The following is a 19,794-nucleotide window of genomic DNA, read 5'->3' as shown; positions in this document are numbered from 1 at the left end:
GGAGTGGTCCCTATTTTTCTACTTGCATTTTTACGTGCTTTCGAACTGCTAGGTTGGCAGAAGCTGGGACGAGTAACAGGCGCTCACTCTGTTACGCGGCACTCGGGATTCGACCCGCCAAACTGCCGACCTTCTGATCGACGAGCTCAGCGTCCTAACCCACTGAGCCACCGCGTCCCTCTGTATCTATCATAGTTACGTCTATTTATCCATCCATCCTTTCTGGGAAATAATCAGCCTGACTTTGCTTCCAGTAACCAGGATTACAGACAGCAAGTACAAGAGAAGAGACTTGAGGTTCTAGAGGGATATAAATATTACATCTGTATTTACCAGAGAGACGCAATCTTTGTGGGGGGGGGGGAAGCACTTTGTTCCCCTTAGAATGCCAAATTTTGAGAATTTAGAAGACGGGGCTGTGATTTTATTTTACTTTTTTTAACTGTCTCCTGGAAAAGGTAAGAAGAGCTCTGGCACTCCAACAAGGTCTCAGCGTAGCTGAATGCTAAGAATCAAGAGGATCTTTGGCGTATCAAGCAGGACGCTAATGAAGGCAAGGTCAATCTCCGTGGTGGGCTACAAAAACAGGAGTCCTCCCAGGGTAATTAATGCGGAGGGGGGGAGGGAAAAAGGACTTCTCATGAATATTCATTCCTGGCCTTGTTATATTCTTTCCCATCCTTTAAGCTGGAGGTAAAATGTGTGCAAATCCAGAAGGGCAAAATGTCTACAGAGGAGGAACCTCAAACAGTGATTAGTATCTTACCGGTGAGATAGGTTAGCACATAAAATGCATCAGTAAATGCACAAATGCAATAAATGCAAGAGAGAGAGAGAGAGAAAGAGAAAGAGAGAGAGAAAGAAGAGAGAGGGAGAGAGAAGGAAGAGAGAGGGAGAGGGAAGAGATACAGAGAGAGAGAGAACGAAGAGAGAGGGAAGAGAGAGAGAGAGACAGAGAGAGAAGAGAGAGAAGAGAGAGAAGAGAGAGAAGAGAGAGAGAGAGAGAGAGGGAGAGAGAGAGAAGAGAGAGAGAGAGGGAGAGAGGGGAGAGAGAGAGACAGAGAGAGAAGAGAGACAAGAGAGAGGGAGAGAGAAAAGAGAGAGAGAGGGAGAGAGGGAAGAGAGAGAGACAGACAGAGAGGGAGAGAGAGAGGGGGGGAGAGAGAGAGGAGAAAGAGAGACAAGAGAGAGAGGGAGAGAGAGAGAGACAGGGACAGAGAGAGAAGAGAGAGGGAGGGAGAGACAGACAGAGAGGGAGAGAGGGAGAGAGAGAGAGGGAGAGAAGAGAGAGAGGGAGAGAGAGGGAGAGAGAGAGGAGAGAGACAGAGAGACAAAGAGAGAGGGAGAGAAGAGAGACAGGGAGAAAGAGAGAAGAGAGAGAGAGGAGAGAGAGGGGAGAGAGAGAGAGAGGAGACAGAGAGAACAAGAGAGAGAGGGAGAGAGACAGGGAGAGAGAAACAGGCAGAGAGGGAGAGAGAGACAGAGAGGGAGAGAGAGAGGGAGAGAGAGAGAAAGGGGACAGAGAGACAAGAGAGGAGAGAGAGAGAGAGACAGGGAGAGACAGAGAGAGAGGGAGAGAAGAGAGACAGGGAGAGAGAGAGAGAGGAGAGAAAGAGAGAGAGGGAGAGAGAGACTTGAGCCAAGTAGGTGACATCACAAGTGCTTAGAAACCTCATAGCACCGTGGTGGCGAACTTATGGCACGCGTGCCACAGGTGGTACATAGAGCCCTCTCTGTGGGCACGCACGCTATCGCCCCAGTCCCAGGCCTTCAGCTGGGTTTTATAAAACCTTTTCGCTTTAGGCCACCACCGCCACCATGTGCAAAAAAAAAAAAGTTCAATCAATTTCAACTTGTCGCGGGAAAAATATGATCTTGCAAAGTTGGAATTGATGGATTGAACTTTTTAGTCCCACCCAGTCTGCCGTTACCATCGCAGCCACGCCCACAAAACGGGCCTTCCAGCACTGATGATGTTACCTAGCTGGGTCGTGAAACGTCTGCAAGAAAACCACCCGGCTCAGAGAGCACCAGGGAACCCACAGTCCCTCCTCTTCCTCCTCCTCCTCCTCCTCTTCTAGCACTGATGATGTTCTCGAGTTGGGTCATGAAACGTCTGCAAGAAAACCACCCAGCTCAGAGAGCACAAGGACCCCCCGCACAGTCAGTCACCTCCTCCTCTTCTTCTTCCTCCTCTGCTTCCCATTTTATTCTCCTCCACTCTGCAAATCCCCTCCCTTTTAGCACTGACGATGTTGCCTCGTTGGGTCATAAAACATCAAGAAAAGGATCAAGCTCAGAGAGCACCAAGGACCCCACAGTTCCTCTCTTCCTCCTCCTTTTCCCCCTACCTCCTCCACTACTTCACAAACCCACTCCCTTCTAGCACTGATGATGTTACCTAGGTGGGTCGTGAAACGTCTGCAAGAAAACCACCCGGCTCAGAGAGCACCTGTTGTGATTCAGGGTCAGCCTGTGGGTTCGGCAGTTGGGTCGGACGACTCAGAGGAGGAGGAGGAGGGTGTTGGAGAGCTTGCTGATGATGGCCTTGGGGCTCCGCAGAGCGCTCAGCCAGGCCCCTCTCACCTGGTCACGATGGGAGACCCAGCTGTGTGAGCCTGACAGCGTGGGTGAAGATGACCCACGGCTGGCCCTGTTCAAGGACAACCGATACAGGAGGCAGTCAATCAGGAGTAAACAGAGGAAAGCAATGGGGCACCTCGGAAGGAGGCAGAGAGAAGCCACACCCTGAACTGTATAAAAGGGGAATGCGTGGGAGGGCTGGTTTGCTGAAGGCAACGGCTTGAATAGCTCCTGTTTCATGGTTCGTGTCTTGTTTTGCTCTATTTGCTTTTGTGTCCATAAATTTGGCAGGCTTAGTTCCAGCCTCTTGCCTTCTTGTAAAGGGGTTGTCCCTGCCTTATCTGCAGGGCCGGTAGTAGGCTGGTACAGAACAGCACCAGGGAACCCACTGTCCCTCCTCTTCCTCCTCCTCCTCCTCCTCTTCTAGCACTGATGATGTTCTCGAGTTGGGTCATGAAACGTCTGCAAGAAAACCACCCAGCTCAGAGAGCACCAAGGGCCCCCCCACAGTCAATATCCTCCTCCTCCTCCTCCTCCTCCTCCTCCTCCTCCTCCTCTTCCTCCTCTTCCCCATTTCATTCTCCTCCACTCTGCAGATCCCCTGCCTTTTTGCACTGATGATGTAACTTAGCTGGTTCATGAAACATCTCCAAGAATGCAACCCAGCTCAGAGAGGACCCCCCCCCCCACAAACACAACTGCTTTTTCTACTCCGAGAACGGCTGGGTCTGTGCCCGTATCTGTCTCTGCCCTCCTTCTTTGCCAGATTCGGAGCGCGATATGAAATTTGAGCCGGGAAAGGTGTCTCCTTGGCTTCGACTGTCGGATGAATCTTCTTGCCCTCTTATAATTTCCTTTCCACGTTTCCCACCCCCACCCCCCCAGGGCTTAGGAGCTTAGCAGCCCCCGTCTTCTCAAAGACTACCCAATCAAGGCGGGGTTATTAAAACCAAGGTGCTTTATGTCTGAGAATTAATTAGAGCCGCGTTTTCATGCAAAACATCCCATTTTTTGATTAGCAACCGAGCAAGGTCACAATTAACACTCTGGGAAGCTGAAATTGCCAGTATTTTGATTTTTTTTTCCCCAGGAAATGAGATTATCAAACAGAGGCCACATAACTTGACAGTAGGGAAAAAAAGGAGAAGAGAAGAAGGTATGGGGGGAAGGGGAAGAAAACTCGGTGGGCTGTGGGGTTTTTTTTTTAAATTCTTGTGCTCCAAAAATGGCAGTTGAATTACTACTGAACCACATCCTACTACAGGCACTCCTCGACTAAAAACACTTCATTTACTGACCGTTCAAAGTTAACAACAGCACTGAAAAAAGGGACTTTGGGCTGTTTTTCGCACTTAACGACCGTTGCGGCGTCCCGCGGTCGCGTGATCAAAATTCAGAGGCTTGGCAACTGGCATGGACTTACGACGGTTGCAGTGTCCCGGGATCACGCGATCCCCTTTTGCGACCTTCCGACGAGCAAAGTCAACGGGGGAAGGCAGATTCACCGAACGATCCTGTTAGTAACTTAACAACTGCAGTCATTCGACTGTGGCAAGACAGGGCGTACAATGGGGCAAAACTCACTTAACAATGGTCTCACTTAACGACAGAAACTTTGGGGCTTAATTGTGCTTGCAATTCGAGGATTATGTGTAATTTTCACCTTGCATATCCCCGGGAAGGTTTTGAGGGACCTCTGGGGGTTTTCAGTCCACACCTTTAGAAACACTAGTTGAAAGAGTTGCAAACAGGTCATTCGTTGCACTCCAGATCCCTTTTCCCCCTCTGAATCCAGGGTCCTATCCCGTTCTTGCCCTTCAAAGCTACTACCGGTAGAGGTAACCTCTAGGCCAGGGGTAGGCAACCTTGGCTCCTTTATGACTGGTGGACTTCAACTCCCAGAATTCCTGAGCCAGCAATGCTGAGGGGAAAGGGAGAGGTTTCCAAGCTGAGCCATGCTGGCTCAGGAATTCTGGGAGTTGAAGTCCACGAGTCATGAAGGGGCCATAGTTTCCCCATGCTGGCTCAGGAATTCTGGGAGTTGAAGTCCACGAGTCATGAGGGGGCCATAGTTCCCCCATGCTGGCTCAGGAATTCTGGGAGTTGAAGTCCACGAGTCATGAAGGGGCCATAGTTTCCCCATGCTGGCTCAGGAATTCTGGGAGTTGAAGTCCACAAGTCATGAGGGGGACATAGTTCCCCCATGCTGGCTCAGGAATTCTGGGAGTTGAAGTCCACCAGTCATGAGGGGGACATAGTTCCCCCATGCTGGCTCAGGATTCTGGGAGCTGAAGTCCACGAGCCATGAAGGGGCCATAGTTCCCCCATGCCGGCTCAGGATTCTGGGAGCTGAAGTCCACGAGTCATGAAGGGGCCATAGTTCCCCCATTCCGGCTCAGGATTCTGGGAGTTGAAGTCCCCAAGTCATGAAGGGGCCATAGTTCCCCCATGCCGGCCCTTAACATTAAGCAAGCCAAGATCATGGCATCCGGCCCTCTCAATTCCTGGCAAATAGATGGGGAAGAAATGGAGGTAGTGACAGATTTTATTTTCCTGGGCTCCAAGATCACTGCAGATGGGGACTGTAGCCAAGAAATTCAAAGACGCTCCTGGGGAGGAAAGCCATGGCAAATCTAGACAGCACACTAAAAAGCAGAGACATCACCCTGTCAACAAAAGTGCGTATAGTCATGGCCATGGTCTTCCCAGTTGCAATGTGTGGCTGTGAAAGTTGGACCATAAGAAAGGCTGAGTGCCAAAGAATTGAGGCCTTTGAACTCTGGTGCTGGAGAAGACTCCTGTGAGTCCCTTGGACTGCAAGGCGATCAAACCGGTCAGTCCTAGAGGAGATCAACCCTGACTGCTCTTTAGAAGGCCAGATCCTGAAGCTAAAACTCAAATACTTTGGCCACCTAATGAGAAGGAAGGACTCACTGGAGAAGAGCCTCATGCTGGGAAAGGTGGAGGGCAAGAGAAGAAGGGGACGACAGAGAAGGAGGTGGCTGGATGGAGTCACTGAAGCAGGAGGCGTGAGCTTGAATGGACTCCAGAAGATGGTGGAGGACAGGAAGGCCTGGAGGAACGTTGTCCATGGGGTCGCGATGGGTCAGACACGACTTCGCAGCTAACAACAACAACAGGAGGGAATATTTGCAGCTCCGCTTTGAAGTGGAGGTCCCACTGTCTTGCCCAGGGCAAGGGGCTTGCCCAATATACCTGTATATAAACAGAGAGCCAAACCCACTCCCTCCTAGCACTGATGAAGTTACCTAGCTGGCTAATGAAACGTCTGCCAAGAAAACAACCGAGCTCAGAGAGCAATAAGGATGCCACAGCACCACTCCTCCTCCTCCTCCTCCTCCTCCTCCTCTCCCCAAACCCCCCTCCCTTTCTAGCACTGATGATGTTCCGTAGTGGGGTCTGCAAGAAAACCACCAAGCTCTGAGAGCACCAAGGACCCCACAGTCATTGTCCTCCTCCTCCTCCTCCTCCTCCTCATCCCCCTCGCCCCTCCTCTCCACAACCCCACTCCCTTCTAACGCTGATGATGTTACCTAGTTGTCACTGTGTGTTGGGGGGAGAGAGCACGGGGGGAGGCTCAGCTAATCTCAATGTACACATGTTGTACTTTGACAATAAAGGTTTATTATTTAGTTGGGTGATGAAATGTCTGCCTGAAAGCCACCAAGCTCAGAGAGCACCAAGGATCCCACAGTCGTTCTCCTCCTCCTCCTCCTCCTCTCCACAAACCCCTCTCCCTTCTGACACTGATGAAGTTACCTAGTTGGGTGATGAAAGGCCTGCCAAGAAAACAACCAAGCTCAAAGTCCAGCAAGGAGCCGACAGTAAACCTCGGTAACCTCAAGCCCTGAACAGCCGACACCCGTGAAGATATGACATGGGAGAAGTGGAGAAATCGAAATGGAAAGAGTAATCGGGGGTGACAGATACGGCTGACCTGGGCAAGAGATGGGTTCGCGTTCAGCCGTGCACGTTGACAGAGATGGAGCAGGTCCTTCGAGCCGACAGCTGCTCCTGCTTCTGAGATCAATAAGCGGACACTTTAAAAGGTGCTTTGAGCGCCGTCCCGGCAAATAAATACGGACCATTTTATCTCTGTGTTTATTATGATGAACGAACGGCGAGGCTGTTGCCCGGCCCTCTCCGGCACATTTTCCAGGGGAAGCGAGAAAGCTTCTAATTGATAATACGGGGGTGGGGCTCCTCCTCCTTTACGCTTTCAACGGAGAAGCCCCATTTTGCAATTTTTGACCGCTGGGCTCAGCGTCGGCCACGGGGGTTTGAACCCTTTAGGAACGGTTCCTAAAGGAGTTCCTATTTCATCGCTGAAGGCGGGGAAGAAGCAACAAGAAACGGCTGTGTTCAGACCCCCAAAAAGTTAGAAAGTCAAATAGTCCCGTTTCCCGCTTCTGCGCATGCTTCCAGGACTGTCAAGAGAACCAACCTCTAGCCCTGACGATGTTACCTAGTTTGGTGATGAAACGTCTTAACGGGAATACCAGCAAGCTCGGAGGGCGCCGAGGACCCCCACAGCTCAACCCCGACTTACAGATGTGTCTCATCTGTCCAAAAAGCATCCTTACTTGGCTTTCAAAACTGGCACTCAGAAAGACCAGTTGCAACCTTGAAGCCTCTCCAGCATCCGTGTTCGGTGCGCCCGAACACGCGATTTGCTAGCAACGTTGACATTATTAGCCAGCATTCCAAACTTGCCGTCCGGGTTTATTTTGGCTTCCTTACAAACAAGCGGATTCGAAACCCATCCACCCCTCTCGTGGGAGAGGGAGGCGTTTATTGACGTAATGAGTGTCCCTACCTTGCAACTCGCCGCTCCGGCTGTACAGTTCTCTCCTCTGTTCCTGCAAGTACGTGCTCATACTGATGGCATGGGAAGAGGACTCGAACCTGCAACGAAACGACGGCGCGTCACGGCACATCCTGAGCTAGCACAGGGTGGGGGTGGGGGGTCTCTGCTGCCAGCTTTCCGTGCGGTTGTAAATTCTGTCTCCATGACACGTGGCTATATTTTATCTTATTTTATTATTTTTATATTTAACTTAACAATTAACCAGTGGAGCCACCTGCCTCCAGCTCCAGAAGCGGTGAATGCTCCAACACTGGACGTTTTCAAGAAGAGACTGGACAGCCATTTGCCTGGAATGGTATAGGGTTTCCTGCCTGAGCAGGGGGTTGGACTAGATGACCTCCAAGGTCCCTTCCATCATCATCATCATTATTATATAAAACTTTTATTCATAAAACATGAAACTCAAGTCAACTGAACACTCAAATTGACTGGCACTAATGGTTGACATGGGTTGCTGCCAGCATCCTAGGTGGTGGTATTATTATTATTATTATTATTATTATTATTATTATTATTATTAATAATAATAATAATAATAATAATAATAATAATAATAATAATAATAATTTTATTTTATTACATTTATATACCGCCCTTTCCCGAAGGACTCAGGGCAGTTTACATTATCATTATCATCATCATCATCATCATCATCATCATCATCATCATCATCAATCATTGCACAGTCAGCCAGATGTTCAGACTGGATTTGGCATTTTTGTCTACCTATCGAGTCCTCCTTACCAAGGACCTGGGATAGGCAGATGTGGATGTTTGATGGTATTACAGATCTCGTCGCAGGATGGAAGCAGCTCCTATTAAGGCTGCCTTTTGCAATTGACTAATGGCGAATCTGTCAATGCCAATGGTGTTCAAGTGATGCTCCTGCTGTTTGGGGATTGCACCCAAGGCGCTAATAATAATAATAATAATAATAATAATAATAATAATAATAATAATAATAATGACAATAATAATAATAATAATAATAATAATAATAATAATAATAATAATAATAATAAATTTAATTTTAATTTTACAGCCCCATCATACCACAAGGCAACTTTGGACAGGACACCACAACCGTTGTTAAGTTGCCAACCCTCCATGGAGTATTTTTTCCAGAATAAGAGAGTTGGAAGGGACCTTGGAGGTCTTCTAGTCCCACCCCCTGCTCAGGCAAGAAAACCTTTGGCGATGTCCTTGACTTACGGCCACAGCTGAACCCAAAATTCCCACTCTTAAGCAAGAGGTTTGTTAAGTCGCAAAAGGGGATCATGTGAGCATGGGGAGACGGCAACTTTCCTAAGTACACGCCAGTTGCCAAGCACCCAAATTTTGATCACATGATCGTTAAGTGTGCAATGGTCGTTAAGTGTGAAAAACAGACGTAAGTCCCTTTTTCCATGCAAAAATGATGATGGTGATGATGATGGAAGGGCCCTTGGAGGTCATCTAGTCCAACCCCCTGCTCAGGCAGGAAACCGTATACCATTTCAGAGAAATGGCTGTCCAGTCTCTTCTTGAAAACCTCCAGTGATGGAGCACCCACGATTTCTGGTGGCAAGCAGTTCCACTGGTTAATTGTTCTAACTATCAGGAAGTTAGTTCTTAGTACAACATTGCTTCTCTCCTGGATGAGTTTCCATCCATTGCTTCTCGTCCTGCCTTCGGGTGCTTTGGAGAATAGCTTGACTCCCTCTTCTTTGGGGCAGCCCCTGAGAGATTGGAAGACTGTTATCATGTCCCCCCTGGTCCTTCTCTTCGTTAGACTTGACGTACCCAATTATAACTTTGAACAGTCAGTAAACGAATGGCTGTAAGTCAAGGACTGCCTATAATGGTTTTCTTAGCAAAACAAATTCAAACACTTCCCACACTGCTTTAGTGGCAAGAGAAAACTGGGCTTCTTGCTTGTTCTCCCAACTCAAACAAAGCACCTTTATGCAGAGACATTTTTTTAAAAAAAAAAAAATCCGTTATGCGTCTGCAATCTGCTTTTACCGTTGCCTCTTGGCGTATTTTATCCAGACTCTATTTTACGGTATTGTCCTGGAGTGCATTGAGATTTATTTATTTTTTTAATCAAACACTGCTTGTGGGTTTTATCGGGTTGTGTTCTACATAAATACATAAATCCGAGCTGTCAGGCATTTAGTAAGTTCTGAACACCTGTGTCCGTTTGGCTTTTCTGTACTGTTAACGTTTCCAAAAATAATAATAATAATTAATTAAGCAGCAACATCATTGGCAGGGGTAAAAAAAAAAAGATAAGCCAGGAGAAGAATTTTAAAAAGTCGAGATTTCAACTCAAGTCTGAACAAAGAAGGGAACTGGCTATGTCTAGTCCAGGGGTAGGCAACCTCGGCTCTTTTGTGACTCATGGACTTCAACTCCCAGAATTCCTGAGCCAGCATGGCTCAGCATGGAAACCTCTCCCTTTCCCCTCAGCATGGCTGGCTCAGGAATTCTGGGACTTGAAGTCCATGAGTCATAAAGCGGCCTAGGCCTAGGCCAGGGGTAGGCAACCTCGGCTTTTATGACTCGTGGACTTCAACTCCCAGAATTCCTGAGCCAGCATGGCTCAGCTTGGAAACCTCTCCCTTTCCCCTCAGCGTGGCTGGCTCAGGAATTCTGGGACTTGAAGTCCATGAGTCATAAAGCGGCCTAGGCCTAGGCCAGGGGTAGGCAACCTCGGCTCTTTTATGACTCGTGGACTTCAACTCCCAGAATTCCTGAGCCAGCTGACTCAGGAATTCTGGGAGTTGGTCCATGAGTCATAAAAGAGCCGAGGTTGCCTACCCCTGGTCTAGTCTAACAAAGAGAATGCTTAGAGGGCAGGACAAGAAGCAATGGATGGAAACTCACCAAGGAGAGAAGCAACCCGGAACTAAGGAGGGATTTCCTATGTGAGAGCAATTAACCAGGGGAACAGCTGGCCACCGGAAACTGTGGCTGCTTCATCAGCTCAGTTCTGAAGATCATATAGGAGCCGTGACCAGGGTGGGCTTTTGCCCAGATTCGCCTGGTGCGCCAGTTGCGTCCCTATCTGGACCGAGATGCTCTACGTACAGTCACTCATGCGCTCGTGACCTCCCGGTTAGACTACTGCAAGGCGTTGTCTGTGGGCGCGCCTGCCCTATGGAATGATCTGCCTGTGGAACTCTGGACCGCCCCCGACCTTCGTTCGTTTCGCCGGGACCTGAATACCTGGTTCTTTGATCTATCTGGCCTGGACTGAGGGGTTTTTAAGTTTTTAAACGTTGTTGGGCTATTAATTAATTTAATTCATTTTAATTCTATTTCTATGTCAACTTTTATATTGTCTTTTAAATCGCCCTGAGTCCTTTGGGAATAGGGCGGTATATATAAATAAATAAATAAATAAATAAATAAATAAATAAATAAATAAATAAATAAATAAATAAATAAGATACCTCCTATCAAGAAAGACTGAAGGGAACTGAGAGAAAGCAAATGAGAAGGGATGGATAGCATGTCTGAATCCACGAAGGGATGTCACACCTAAGATCAATATCTGTTCTCTCTTGTCCCAAAATCTAGGACAGAGGCTAAGGGATTGAAGCGAACAGGAAGACAGATTCCTAATGAATGTTAGAATAAACTACGCGACAATAAGCCTGCCAGTAAAATCAATGCTGGGCAAAGAGCTTGTGGATTCCCCTTTTACTGGGCGTCTTCAAAAAGTCACAAATCTGGGAGGCTATAATTTGGATTTATTTATCTTTTTTTGAACACAGCGGAGAGGAATTCATGGGCCCTTCCAATTGTAGGATTGAGAAGGACTGAGAAGGGAAATCGGAACGATATCTGAGCTGGCTTAAGGGCAAGCCTTAAAATAAAATAAGCAAAGCTCCCCATCAACCCAAACTCCACTTTTTAAAATCAAAGCTTTGTAACTTGATGTATCTGTTCCCAGGCTATTTACTACTGGTAGACCAGCGTTTCTCAACCCTGGCAACCTGAAGATGGGTGGAAATTCCCAGCACTTCCCAGCCAGCTATGGGGATGGGTGACTTTGGGCCAATCCCCAGGAGACGGTGAGTTCTAGTCCTGATAACTCAGCCTAACTCACTTCCCATGGGTTGCGGGGAAAATAGGAAGAAGGAATATCAGATATGTTCTCTGCCTTATTTATACATATGATAAAGGCAGTAGATAGATGGATGGATGGATGGATGGATGAATGGATGGATGGATGGATGGGTGGGTGGATGGATGGGTGGGTGGATGGACGGACAGACAGATGAGATAGATAAGGATGGATAGATGATAGAGACACACAGAGAGAGATGAGATGAGATAAGAGATGATAGAGGTTAGGAGAGAGACAGAGACAGATAGATATAGATAGATAGATAGATAGATAGATAGATAGATAGATAGATAGATAGATAGATAGATAGATAGATAGATAGATAGGCAGACAGACAGACAGACAGACAGACAGACAGACAGACAGACAGACAGAAGATAGACAGAGAGAGAGATAGGTAGACAGAAGATAGATAAAGATATGAGATAGAGATAGATAGATAGATAGATAGATAGATAGATGATAGATAGATAGATAGATGGATGGATGGATGGATGGATGGATGGATGGATGGATAGACAGACAGACAGACAGACAGACAGACAGACAGACAGACAGACAGACAGATAGATAGATGAATGATGGATGGATGGATGGATGGATGGATAGATGAGATAGAAAGATGGATAGATGATAGAGATAGACAGAGAGAGATGAGATGAGAGATATGAGAGATGATAGACAGAGATAGGAATGAGACAAGAGACAGATAGATTGACAATAGATAGATAGATACAGATAGGTAGACAGAAGATAGAGAGATAGAGATATGAGATAAGAGATAGACAGACAGAGAGATAGATAAGATGATGGATGGATGGATAGATGAGACAGATAGAGAGACGGATAGATAGAGATAGACAGAGAGAGAGAGATAGGAGAGAGACAGAGACAGATAGACAGAAGATAGAGAGACAGAGATATGAGATAGAGACAGACAAACAGACAGACAGAAAGATAGATAATGGATGGACGCATAGATGAGATAGAGAGACGGATAGATGAGAGAGAGAGAGAGAGAGAGAGAGAGAGAGAGATGAGAGAGATGGGAGATGGGAGGAGAGAGACAGATAGATATAGACAGACAGACAGAAGATAGAAAGAGATGTGAGAGAGAGAGACGGATAGGTGATACAGACAGACAGCTGGTGGCCAAGCACCTTGATCACAATCACATGTCTGTGGTTGTAAGTGTGCGGTCGTAACTTTCAACGGAAGCTAAACAAAATGGTCGTAAGTCAAGAACTACCAGTATTTTGTCATCTTTCTCTGTTTCCACCCTTTTTTTAAAAAAAAAATTGGGTTTTCACAATACCTTGAGCCTCTCAGGCAAGGATATATTTCCCTTCCATAGAGCGAAAGGAATTATGGAGTGTCTCTCCAGGACAAAGCAGCACGGAAGGACTTCATGCCAAACACAGCTGGGGGGGGGTCGGGTGGGGGGGCGAGAGACACACCAGAGCTGCACGTACTTGAACAAAGAAGTCTTGGGCCTTTGAGGTTTCTTTTTTGCAAAAAATGCTGCAAACTCTCTTCCGGAGCTGGCATAACTAAGCTGAGCTGAAAGCTCCGAAGATGCCCGTGTATTTTTCATGTCCAGGTACTCTGTCAGCAGCATCTGGAAGAGAAAGAGACCGGGGGGAAAAAAAGAGAGAGAGAGAGAGAATTTCATTCCAACGAAATCCCAGAATAGGCTTTATCAATAAATCACAGTTTAACTGAACAGGAAGGTGGCAGAGCTGAAAGACGGAGGTGTTTTTGGCTGAAAAGTTAACAAATGTGCTAAAGAACCTGCCAGCAGAAATTGTAATTTTTTTTTTGGGGGGGGGGGGTTGTTTCCAGAAAACAAGAAAGTTTTCAGAAGTTCCTAAGTTTCACTTAGCTTATGAGTAGATTTTAGAGGGATATTGTTATTATTATTTATTATAGAGGAATTTGTATTAAGTTTTTTTTAGACATAACATATATTGTATTATTATTACTACTATTATTTTAGTATTAGTATTGATTATATTCTTGTTTAAGTTATTATTATTATGTTTCAATAATTTGAATGTATCTACATTAAAGGGGAGTTAAAGCACATTATGAATTTGGTTAATTTTATAATGGATAATTTTAGTTAGAATATGATTATTATATCTATAACCCTGTATTCAGCTCTGGGAAGTGGGGGGGGAAGGGGGTGGTTTAGGGTGGGTGGGTTTTGGGGATATGTATTGTAAAAAAATTTTTAAAACTCTTTAATAAAAAAAAAGAAAGTTTTCAGAAGTTAAGGGGACCTCGGGGCTAGCTTTGGGCAGCCTCCTGAAGACGAGGCTCTGTGGGAAATTTAAGAGACTGTTTCAGAAAACCAACCAATTCTGAATTATTATTATTTTTTGTAAAAAGAGATCCTTAACTTCTTGGTTCCGTAGAGATCTGACCTCAAGACAGAGTTTCTTAAAGTACAGAATACGGAATAACAGAGCAGGAAGGGACCTTGGAGGTCATCTAGTCCAACCCCTTGCTCAGGCAGGAAAAACTCTTACCGTTTCAGACAGAGGGCTGCCCAATCTCTTTTTAAAAACTTTAATATTTGAGTTTTCCTCTCAAAAACCCCTTTCCTGCTTGTAAAAATTATGGAGGATTCTAAAACAGCTCTTCTCTGCAGGGGTTCTGTTAACTCTATATTCACTATATTAAAGTTGATTTATTTAGGCCTGTACGTCGCCCATCTCACCTAGAATAGTTTACATTAAAATGAACACATTCATAAATAGTTATTTATTGAATCAGGTAAAAAACATAACAACGTGTAACCCAACGGATATTTAACAGAACTAAATTATTTTTTTAATTTATATTAATTTATATTTATGACAGTCGCAGAGTCCCGGGGTGTGTGTGTGTGTCACGCGATCCCCTTTTCCGACCTTCTGCCAAGCAAAGTCAATTGGGGGAAGCCATGTTACTAATAAAGTTGGAAGGGACCTTGGAGGTCATTTAGTCCAACCCCCTGCTCAGGCAGGAAACCCTATACCGTTTCAGAGGAATGGCTGTCCAGTCTCTTCTTAAAAACTCCCGGTGTTGGAGCATTCACCGCTTCTGGAGGCAGGTTGTTCCACTGGCTAATTGTTCTCACTGTCAGGAAGTTTCTCCTTAGTCCTAGGTTGCTTCTCTCCTTGGTTAGTTTCCATCCGTTGCTTCTTGTCCTGCCTTTGGGTGCTTTGGAGAATAGCTTGACTGCCTCTTCTTTGGGGCAGCCCCTGATATACTGTAAGACTGCTGTCATGTCTCCCTTCGTCCTTCTCTGCATGAAACTAGACATACCCAATTCCAGCAACCGTTCCTTGTATGTTTTAGTCTCCAGTCCCCCAATCATCTTTGTTGCTCTTCTCTGCACTCTTTCCAGAGTCTCAACATGTTTTTTACATCGTGGTGACCAAAACTGGATGCAGGATTCCAAGGGTGGCCTTACCAAGGCGTTGTAAAGTAGTATTAACACTTCATGTGATCTTGATTCTATCCCTCTGTTAATGCAGCCTAGCACCGTGTTGGCCTTTTTGGCAGCTGCAGCACACGGCTGGCTCACGTTTAAGGGATCGTCCACCAGGACTCCGAGATCCCTCTCACAGTTGCTACTATTGAACAACTGCGGTGATTCCCTTAGCGACTGTGGCAAGAAAGGTTGTAAAACGGGGCAAAACTCACTTAACAAATGTTTCGCTTAGCAACAGAAATCTTGGGCTCCATTGCGGTCGTAACTGGAAGGCTACCTGTACTGATTGACAGACAGCCCTATTTGCAGTGTGAATTATGGGAAGAAGAAGAAGAAAAAAAGACGGGGAGGGGGGGAAGAGTTTGTGATTAAAGCACATTAAAGCACTGCCAACCCCTCTGTCACCTAAGAACTACTGCTAATTATATTTTCACCCAGCGAGAAAGCCACCTAACTTAATAAAAGGGCCCTGACAGTATACCAAGCGGAACAGAACAGCGAAGTGCGAACCGCATTTAAACAAATTAACAGGAAACCACCAGGCCAAAAAAGAATTAAGCTGCTAATCAGAGAAAACTGGGAATATTGCTCGGCTTTTTTTTTTTAAAAAAGGAATGCAATTAAATAGCAATAACCTGGTTTCTATCCGTAAGTATCTCAGAACCTCGGCAGCAAAGAGGTCCCTATTTTTACCCTTCTGCTGTGGATCAGAAACCTGCTTGTAGTTAGCTTTGCTCTGCAACGTAGCTACTTTCTGTTCCAATCCTCAAAGGAGTCTCCCGCCAAACGCCTATCCAAACTACATCTGGCAATGCCGGGGGAGGTGAATGAACAGAAGTGTCCTTGCTGCTCTCTGACCTTGGTGGTTTTCTTGCAGACGTTTCATCACCCAACTAGGGAACATCATCAGTGCTGGAAGGGGAGTGAGGCTTGTGGACAGGAGGAGGAGGAGGAGGAGGAGGAGGAGGAGGAGGAGGAGGAGGAGGAGGAGGAGGAGGAGGACTGTGGAGTCCTTGGTGCTCTCTGAGCCTGGTGGTTTTCTTGCAGGCGTTTCATGACCCAACTAGGTAACATCATCAGTGTTAGAAGGGAGTGGAAAGGAGGAGAAGGAAGGAAGGAAGGAAGGAAGGAAGGAAGGAAGGAAGGAAGGAAGGAAGGAAGGAAGGAAGGAAGGAAGGAAGGAAGGAAGGAAGGAAGGAGAGGAGGAGGAGGAGGAGGACGACGACTGTGGGGTTCTTGGTGCTCTCTGACCATGGTTGTTTTCTTGCAGGCATTTCCTGACCCAACTAGGTAACATCATCAGTACTAGAAGAGAGGGGGGGTTGTGGAGAGGAGGAGGAGGAGGAGGAGGAATGGGGAAGAAGGAAGGAAGGAAGGAAGATGAGGAAGAGGAAGAGGAGGAGGAAGAAGAGGAGGAGAAGGTCTATGGCGTCCCTGCTGCTTTCTGACCTTGGTTGTTTTCTTGCAGATGTTTTGTGACCCAACCAGGTAACATCATCTCCTTTTTAACACTTTCAATGTCTGCTCTTTTTATTTCAAGAAGCGGCTGCCCAACGTAGTCCTCAACATACGAGCCCCTGAGCTGAGCCCCAATTTTTCCCCCCAGTTATGACCATTACAGCATTCCCACGGTCAAGAGATCCAAATTCAAACCCGCCAGGCAACCGGTTGGTATTTCTGTTGGTTGTAGGATCCTGGGGTCACATGATCCCCTTTTGCGACCTTCCGACAAGCAAAGTCGAGGGGGAAACCAGATTCACTTTCTGACCGTCTGACCCGCTTAGCAACTGCGGCACTTCCTTTAACAACTGTGACAAGAAAGGCCCTCAAATGGGTTCAAAACTCACTTAACCGTCTACATATCAACGATGGAACGTTTAAGCCCAATATTGGCCGTGAAGCCGAGGACTTACCTGTGCGGCATTCATGGGACGTAATGCTTGTGCAATGAAATATGAGTCGGGAACTACACAACCCCCCCCCTTTTTTTTTTTTTTTGCTACTCACTGACCAGATTAGACCTGCCTGCCTGGGGATGAAGAAAAGCTTGGAGAATTGGCTCCTTGCAATGTTTAATTATTCGTGGCAAAGCCATCCATCAAAATCCTTTTAGGCATTCATCAAATGCGTAAAGAACGAGATTTACGAGGGGAGGTAAGAACTTGCAGGGCCCCCCCCATCCCATCCATTTGTAACGAGGACTTGTGACTTTCTGCGCGACCGAGGTCGAATAACGGTTTGGACCAGGACCCTAAAGAAATTTGGACCGGGATAAGAGAATTGGACACAGGACGGGCCGAGCCGAAGAAGACAGGAGTGCATAGAAGGTGTGTAATTTCAAAGTCGTATCTTTTATTGTGGATTAGGACTTCGGGGCAACGAAACAGCATCCATCTGTTCAAGGAAACGAGGACAGGGAGTCCTCGGCTTACGGCCACAATGGAGCCCAAAGTTTCTGTTGCTAAGCAGGACCTGGGTTCAAGTGAGTTTCCTTGCCAGTCGTACATCATGTTTAGTCTCGAATTAAGCATATAATACAGGTTGACAGATTTTATTTTCCTGGGCTCCAAGATCACCGCAGACGGGGACTGAAGCCAAGAAATGAAAAGACGCTTGCTCCTGGGGCGGAAAGCCATGGCCAATCTAGACAGCACACTAAAAAGCAGAAACATCACCCTATCAACAAAAGTGCGTATATTCAAGGCTATGGTCTTCCCAGTTGCAATGTATGGCTTCCCAGTTGCAATGTATGGACCATAAGAAAGGCTGAGCGCCAAAGAATTGAGGCCTTTGAAGTATGGTGCTGGAGGAGACTCCTGCGAGTCCCTTGGACTGCAAGGCGATCAAACCGGTCAGTCCTAGAGGAGATCAAACCTGACTGCTCTTTAGAAGGCCAGATCCTGAAGTGGAAACTCAAATACTTTGGCCACCTAATGAGGAGGAAGGACTCACTGGAGAAGAGCCTAATGCTGGGAAAGGTTGAGGGCAAGAGAAGAAGGGGACGACAGAGAAGGAGGTGGCTGGATGGAGTCACTGAAGCAGGAGGCGTGAGCTTAAATGGACTCCAGAAGACGGTAGAGGACAGGAAGGCCTGGAGGAACATGGTCCACGGGGTCGCAAGGGGTCAGACACGACTTCGCAACTAACAACAACAATACAGGTGGCCCTCGATGTACCGTTGTGACTGATCCCAAAATTCCCGTTGCTAAGCGAGACATTTGTTAAGTGGGTTTTGCCCGGCTGTTACCCCGTTTCTTGCCACGGTTGTGAACTGAATCCCTGCAGTTGTTAAGTTAGTCGCATGGTTCTTAAGCGAATCCGGCTTTCCCACTGATTTTGTTTGTCAGAATGTCGCAAAAGGGGATCGCGTGACACCCCACTACCCCGCAACCCGGCACGCTGCAAATGTCAGAAGTACAAGTCAGTTGCCAAGTGCCTGGATTCTGATCACGTGACCATGGGGATGCTGCCATGGTGGTAAGGAAGAAAAACGGTCGTACATCACTTTGTGCAGTGCCGTTGTAAATTCAAATGGCCACTAAATGAGGCAACATTTTAAATCGAGGACTAGCTGTACTTTGATCTGAGAGTGGGCAAGAAGAGTCAAAAAGCATTAAATGAAGAGCATTAGGATTGCATCTTTTTGAGGCAAAGGTAACTGGAAGCAGTGTTTTAAAAGACTGCCTGTTTGGCCATAATCCGTGGTTGTCATATAGGTCTTCAGTTCAAGAATGGAATGGAATGGAGTGGAGTGGAGTGGAGTGGAGTGGAGTGGAGTGGAGTGGAGTGGAGTGGAGTGGAGTGGAGTAGAGTAGAGTAGAGTAGAGTAGAGTAGAGTAGAGTAGGGTAGGGTAGGGTAGGGTAGGGTAGGGTAGGATAGGATAGGATAGGATAGAATGGAATGGAATGGAATGGAATGGAATGGAATGGAATGGAATGGAATGGAATGGGAATGGGATGGGAATGGAACTGGAACAGAACAGAACAGAACAGAACAGAACAGAACAGAATGAATGGAATGGAGTAGAGTAGAGTAGGGTAGGGTAGGGTAGGGTAGGGTAGAATAGAATAGAATGGAATGGAATGGAATGGAATGGAATGGAATGGAATGGAATGGAATGGAACGGAGTGGGAATAGGAATGGGATGGGGATGGGAATGGAACTGGAACAAAACAGAACAGAACAGAACAGAACAGAACAGAATGAATGGAATGGAATGGAACAGAATAAAAAATAGGGAATAGAATGGAGTAGAACAGAACGGTTATAAAATGGAGCAAGATTCACTCTCTTAGCAACAGAAATTTTGGGGCTCAATGGTGCCCGTAAGTCGAGGACCACCTGTATTCCAGTTTTTTTGGGGGAAAAGTCACAGGGTGGACGTCCAGGTCAAGCAATCCCTGGCGGAGCATTCTCTTCTCCATTCCTAGCAGACTCCCGAATCAATCAAGGGCTTTTTTTTAAGTGCTGGTAGCCCAGTTAGCACTTCGGAGGGGGGAAAGAGCACAACTAAGCACACACAACCGCCCCAGCAAGCTCACACAAACGCACAGCCGAGGCAACCACTTCCTGTTGGAGCTCAGGAGAGAGAGGATCAAGACATCCCCAGCTTCTTCCTTTACCTGTCTGAGGCCTGTCACCTTGACTTGATCGATTTAGCTTGGCAGGAGCCTTTAGGAACCTTCTCCTAGATTTGCCATGATCTCAGCCGGGGGCCCTTTGCT

The 19,794-nt window shown here is 46.7% G+C and overlaps 2 protein-coding genes across 12 annotated transcripts in view; one reads left to right on the top strand and one right to left on the bottom strand.

Moving 5' to 3' along the window:
• EXOC4 (exocyst complex component 4) overlaps positions 1-19,794 on the bottom strand; it is a 733,833-nt gene that overhangs the window by 566,825 nt on the left and 147,214 nt on the right. For all 11 annotated transcript variants that reach the window (XR_014492900.1, XR_014492901.1, XR_014492902.1 and 8 more), the window contains 2 exons: positions 13,061-13,206; positions 7,421-7,509 (listed from right to left, as the gene is read on the bottom strand). Coding sequence is in view for 7 of the 11 variants with exons in the window: in XM_083366085.1 (XP_083222211.1) it covers positions 7,421-7,509; positions 13,061-13,206 (235 nt within the window). In the remaining 4 variants the exon portion in view is untranslated. The remainder of the gene's footprint in view (positions 1-7,420; positions 7,510-13,060; positions 13,207-19,794) is intronic.
• The window catches only part of LOC310642411 (uncharacterized protein), a 155,232-nt gene that overhangs the window by 24,556 nt on the left and 110,882 nt on the right, over positions 1-19,794 (top strand). The window lies entirely within an intron of this gene.

The sequence above is a fragment of the Vipera ursinii genome (assembly GCF_947247035.1).
Source record: "Vipera ursinii genome assembly, chromosome: 6".
Classification (NCBI taxonomy): domain Eukaryota; kingdom Metazoa; phylum Chordata; class Lepidosauria; order Squamata; family Viperidae; genus Vipera; species Vipera ursinii.
Note: the sequence above shows the minus strand (reverse complement) of the source record. Positions and strands in the feature narration are given on the sequence as shown.